This window comes from Pinus tabuliformis, chromosome 3_2 (genome assembly GCF_031772625.1).
Source record: "Pinus tabuliformis cultivar Carrire ecotype Pingquan chromosome 3_2, CPIR1, whole genome shotgun sequence".
NCBI lineage: Eukaryota > Viridiplantae > Streptophyta > Pinopsida > Pinales > Pinaceae > Pinus > Pinus tabuliformis.
This window is the reverse complement of record NC_142302.1, coordinates 506,026,007-506,032,006: the sequence shown is the minus strand read 5'-3', so window position 1 is coordinate 506,032,006 and position 6,000 is coordinate 506,026,007. Positions and strand designations below refer to the sequence as shown.

Below are 6,000 nucleotides of genomic sequence, written 5' to 3'. Positions count from 1 at the left end.
TAATTAAATCATTTCACTATTAGAGACAATTATTCTTCAGTACTTGTAGAATTAAAACATTTCATTTATTTGTATCAAAGCCCTTCTAAAGAAGTCCATGTACAAGAAATAAGGAACATTGAACACCTAAAAGCACACAAATTACAGACTACCCTAATTTTATTTCCACCACAAACTACTCAATACGCCAAATATACCACTCATGTGATTAATTTAAATAAAATATTATTGCTAACTACAAAAATTGTTAAAGTATGGGGACAAACTTTAAGCTCTTAAGGTAAATGCTAGCGACAATGGGAAACATTAACATCAACTGTGGGATAGGTAATGTATAACATTTATGGAGCCTCCAAATGAAACCAAGGACTTGCTACTCTAAGAGAGGTATTCAGAAACCATGAGGGTAAAATACTAGGTATCATATTTCAATTCCTAAGACAAAAGAGAAATCAACCAGAAATTCTAGCACAAATTTGTGGGATTAAATAAAGCATATGATGTCCCTTCAAACATATTATATTCAAAGACAATTAAAAATGCATTATTAACTATATAAGTGGGAAGAAATGTAAGCCAACTTTGGAAATTAGGAGCAACCTGTCACAAATAAGGAAATCCAAAGACCTACTAGTTCATCTACGTCAAAGGAGCAACGAATCAAGTTGTTGATTTGGTAATTAGCTTGCATTATCTTGGCAAGAGAGTGAAATAGAGAATTTTAAACCTCGATCAGTCATGCAACAATAAGGTTCACAATAAGGACTAAGGAGAAGGTTATTTAGACCTTAGGCACTATGGAAACATCATTCTTTAGACCATGTCCTAAGTACATTATGAACGTAGATCATGGTGGACAAAGAACCATTTTTAGAGCCCTACCAACCCATCATCTATTTTATTTTCTCCTATAGAGTTAATTTCCAACATTCCAAGAAAGGTGATGATGCTACTCATATTTTGATTGATTGTATGTCTTCTTTGTATAAACTCATTGGGTGTCACTACAATTGAATATAGAAACTTTGCTAACAATCCAATGTGGGATATCTTCCACTATTTCTCTCATTCTTCTATTCACGGAGAAGGAAGGCTTCATGAAGCACACTTTGGTTGGCACAGGAATGAAAATCAAGTGTTTCTTAAGAAAAATGAAATGGTAAAGAAGAAAATTTCAGAGATTTGGTTAGGACATCATGCTTTTCCTTACTAGAACACATAAAGGAGAAGAGGGAATTTAACATATCTCAATGTAAAGTTCTCCCGGATCTATGTTATGACTATTTCATATCTAGCTATTTGAGTGGCCACACAAATCAGTACGGTTGGTCTCATATTCGCCCCTCCTATATCAACCATTATTCCCCCTTTAGGGCAGGAGAAACTATTATTTTCACATTACTCATTAAGGTAGGAGCCTTGTGTGAGTAGATAACAAGGGTAAGCAGATCCAAGAGTTCGGCATTGCCTTTCGAACGAGGAGGATAAGCTAGAAATGGGAGTAAAGTATTTATCTCATCACAACAGGGAATCTAAAAAGTATAAAAAACAACTTGCCTAATAACTATTTTCCAATGTCATAGAGCACAAAATGACCTTGTGAGTACAACAAAAACAAATCCACTCAACATTCGAGCTCAGGCCTCATCTCTCTTTAGATCCCTCATCAAAGTTTACCCATAATTCTCCCAAATTTTTGATATCATTTTTACCACGGGGAACAACATGTTACAATAATTGAGGGTAGTCAGAGGACTATGACACCATCGCATAGTTGGTAATCGAACATCTAGAGTAAAGATAATGCCGCAAAGGAACATTGACCGTAGTCACCATCGAATTCTAGTACTGGAATGTGTTCTAGGCATAATTTCGTACATATAAATATCGTGCGAACTTGGAATAAGATGTCGAGCATAATATTGAAGGTGCAAGTTTATTGGTTGAACTGTTAGAGAGTAAATGTCATAGTAAATCACGCTCATAAACATACATTACAATAGCAAAATTTCCTTGCAAACCGATGCTCAACCTTGCTCATCGCACATTGAACATCATGGCGAAATAAGACTCAAGGGCTCTTGACCAATCAAAATATAAATAAATATAATTCAAAAAAAAATGTTTTTGTTTTCTAATGTTTGTTTTAGAAATCGTTTCTTTAATTTTTATCAACGAGCAATTAATTGAAGGGCCAACGTAAATCAATTACTTTATATCCTACAAGCAACCAGGTTAATAAGAGTAAATAGTATTCACTATTGTTTTAGTTGTGTGATATGGAATAATGAATGCTAATATAGCTTTTTGTAAAGTCTATTAATTTAAAACCTCATAAATTTAACTAATAAAAAATAGTCACTTTTTTCTATCACTCAAAAATATAAACTTTTTCTAACACCTTATACTAAAATATAAAACTGGAACATAGGGAACTCCTACTACTAGCCTAGATCCATTTTAAATCTAGATCTACCAAGCTCTAGAAGGAGTCAAATCTCTTTTCACTCTAAAAGAGATTTTCATATCAAGAGATTTGACCCCTCTCAAACCTTGGTAGATCTAGATTTAAGATGGATCTAGGCTAGTTTAATTTTCCCACTTTAAATACGCTACATTCCACACATTTACCATGGGTCAATACTATATATTCTCAATAACATGAATTTTTTTATTTTTTATAAAATTTACTTTATTTTATTTTATTTTTAACTAATTAAAATGTTTACATTATATTACATTAATCTTTTAATTTAATTTAAATTTTATTTTTATGTAATTTTACTTAATCAAAATATTAAACATTACATTATAACATCTCTACTAAACTAAATTAAATTTGAACTCAAAAACATCCCAAAACCCAATCTTATTTACCAACACAAATAAAAAAACACTAACAATTCAATAATTATGGGGCTCGCAAAATTGGCACCTCTTGGCCCACTTAACTTTTCACGATAATTAAATCTCTCCGACTATGATAGCGTGTGAAGTACGGTTATATCGGCATTGATGTAGATTAGCTCGTGCAGCGCATTCAACGTAACGTAGCAACGCTCAGAATCAACGTAATTATCCACTAAGAAAAACTCGCATGTTTATTCAATTTTATCCACTCCCATTTTCAAAATATGCTCCGCTCTCTCCGTCACCTCCACTAAGAAAAGTTTACACATATTTATTCAATTTTATGCACTCCCATTTATCGGCATCACGTCCAATATGCAACATTACTGAATAATCTTTCTAATGAATAAAATGCGCCGATGATAATGGTAAGTGGGCGACTTTTACCTATCAGACATTTTGATTAGATTCATAACAAGATACTAATTTTGAACTGAGTTCATATTGGCATTGCCGGGTCAAAACCCTTAGAATGCGTTACTTTGATATTAATGCCTAAAATCACGGCAACAGTCAGGTCTGTGCATCGCGGAAGGAGATTAATTACACGCTCAGTTTACTTATGCGTTTAATTTTCAAGAGATTTATTGAAATTATAAATTTGATGAATGAATTTTTCACCATAAATTTTTTTAGAGATTATTGTTGAGGGTGTTACATTTATATATGTAATCAAAAAATCAATTTAAACAACATAAATCAAAATTTTACTACCAATTTTTTCACCAAATTTAAACCAAAAATCTATCAAAAACTCCAAAAAAACAAATCACACTCCTATTCCCAAAAAATCACAATTAACGACTCTTCTCCCTTTAATGTGAGGCAGAACCACAAAATATCACAATTAACTACTCTACTCCCTTTCATGTGAGGCAGAACCACAAAGTATATTAATAATTAATGTTCGCTTCGGAAGGATGGAATATGGAAACTGAAATGACACTTTGACTACTCTACTCCAATTTACATGTGAGCCACAATCGCAAAATATAATAATAATTAATGTTCGCTTCACACTACTACATGCATGGCGTTTTAAGACAATATTTGAGTCAATTGTCTTAACTTAAGACAAAAAGAAATTCAAATATTGTCTTAAATATTGTCTCTAAGCGGGTGTCTCAAAATATAATGTCTCAAAAATTTGTCTCTATAAAGACAATATAGAACACATATTATTATTATTGTCTCTATAAAGACAATTTGATTTGTCTCTCTAGAGACAATTTCATTTGTCTCTCTAGAGACAACTTCATTTGTGTCTCTTTAGAGACAATTACATTTTTGTCTTTTTAGAGACAATTTCATAATTCAAACTATTGTCTCTCTAGAGACAATATAAAAAATTATTTAAAAAAAATAAAAAATCATTTTGAATGTTTGCTAGCCCGTATCGTTCTCACCTGGAACAGATTCGTAAGATAATAAACATGAATCTTCCACACAATATATACATATAATTTCAGTTCTCCATTAATGATCTTTAAAGGGGAAGTATAAAACAAGGGTGAGAATATTTGCAAATCTATTCCAAACATTAAAATTCAGGTTAGAGTTGGGACTTACATTTATAATACATTTTTGCAATTTCCAAAGACTTAAATTTTAGGAAACAAAGAATGTGTGCTAAAAAAAAAAAATTAAATTAGAATTTAAAAATATTATGCTAAATTTGAACTTAGGTTGATTATAAATTTTAACAAGAAACAAGGTTATCAGTTAATTTTGATCTATAACGATTAAATACAAAGCAATTGTTAAAATTAACCGAAGAAAAGATCTTTATGACAGGAATATGCTTTTATATAATGATCAACATACTTACCCAATGACTATTCGCAATATGACCGTATAAAGCCTATCGTGGAAATAGGAGTTTAAGCCAAATTGCCACTGCAATCATCATTGTGATCCTATTGTTAACTGTGCAGATTCAAAGTCTCTGCTGATATTATAATTTATTATAATTAAAAATAAAAGTGGCTTACGCATGTCCACGAAAGGAAAGCAAGCTGGAAAGCATTCTGCAGGAACCATCAAGCCTTTATGTCATTGTCATAAATATAATAGACACAATTAAGGAAATAAAATTTACAACGCAATTATTTCGATACCTGGAACAGAGTGAAATGGATCAAGAATATAATAAGTTCAGGGCGATCGAACCAAAACAACTTATCGGTTGGCTGCACCACTGGAATTCCTTTAACTACAGAATGTCTCCCTTGAATTGCTAAGGCCATCTCTAATATTATAAGTTGCAGCTTCACTCCAACTATCAAAACTATCTGCACAAGTAATGCAGCAATAAACACGCAGAAGTCAATAGTTGACAACTTTTCTATATCATTAACTTATATCATTAGTAATTCTACTTCCGAACATTTACAGGGACTTACAGCTAAGGGAACGAAGGAGAACCAAAAGTATGAATGCCAGTCTGCTCACCCAGTAATGCAGCCAGTGAAAGAGACAACGTCAGATTCGCTAGTAACAGAAACAAAACTAAACATTGGAGTAAGACAGAGAGTTGTGAAGTCTTACTATGCAAGTGGATAAGCAAAAAGCCCATGGAAAAAGTCCACAGGGGAACACTGCAGATAATGCAATAACTGTTGTAGTGTTAGGTAAAAAGCAAGGGGAGGTTTCCCAGAGAAACAAAACAAAAGGAGGACTGAGAAGCATTGCAGGAGGAAAATCAATTATTATTTCTAGAGACCAAAGTTTTTACGCACAAAAAGTTAATAGAACATGATTCCAATCACCCTCTTGAAGCCGTCATCCAATGATCTCTTCAAATATTTATGAAAATCAAACTTCTTTTTATTTGCAGAGAGATGGGCCTATACAGTACCAAGGAAGAAAATTCACAAGGCAAATCAGATAAATCACATGAATGAAATGGTTGTTTACATAACCAAGTTGAAATCTAAACGAAGGTTTCAAGTTATGGAGGCATACAATGATGAAGCCATGCTGCAAGGTTAGGTAATCAACTTTCCTTATTGACCGAAACAATTGTCTGAAGAAGCAAACCTGCAATGAATGTTAATATTACATGTAAAATGGATTCAAGCAAGATAAATC

General features: G+C 32.5%; 1 protein-coding gene across 1 annotated transcript; it reads right to left on the bottom strand.

Moving 5' to 3' along the window:
• Positions 1-4,826: 4,826 nt before the first annotated feature.
• LOC149181529 (MLO-like protein) lies at positions 4,827-5,502 on the bottom strand. The gene is made up of 4 exons (XM_089418344.1): positions 5,458-5,502; positions 5,313-5,353; positions 5,028-5,201; positions 4,827-4,937 (listed from the first exon to the last, which is right to left on the bottom strand). The coding sequence occupies exons 1-4, from the start codon at positions 5,483-5,485 to the stop codon at positions 4,881-4,883; spliced, it is 300 nt and encodes a 99-aa protein (XP_089274470.1). The 5' UTR covers positions 5,486-5,502; the 3' UTR covers positions 4,827-4,880.
• Between the last annotated feature and the right edge of the window lie 498 nt (positions 5,503-6,000).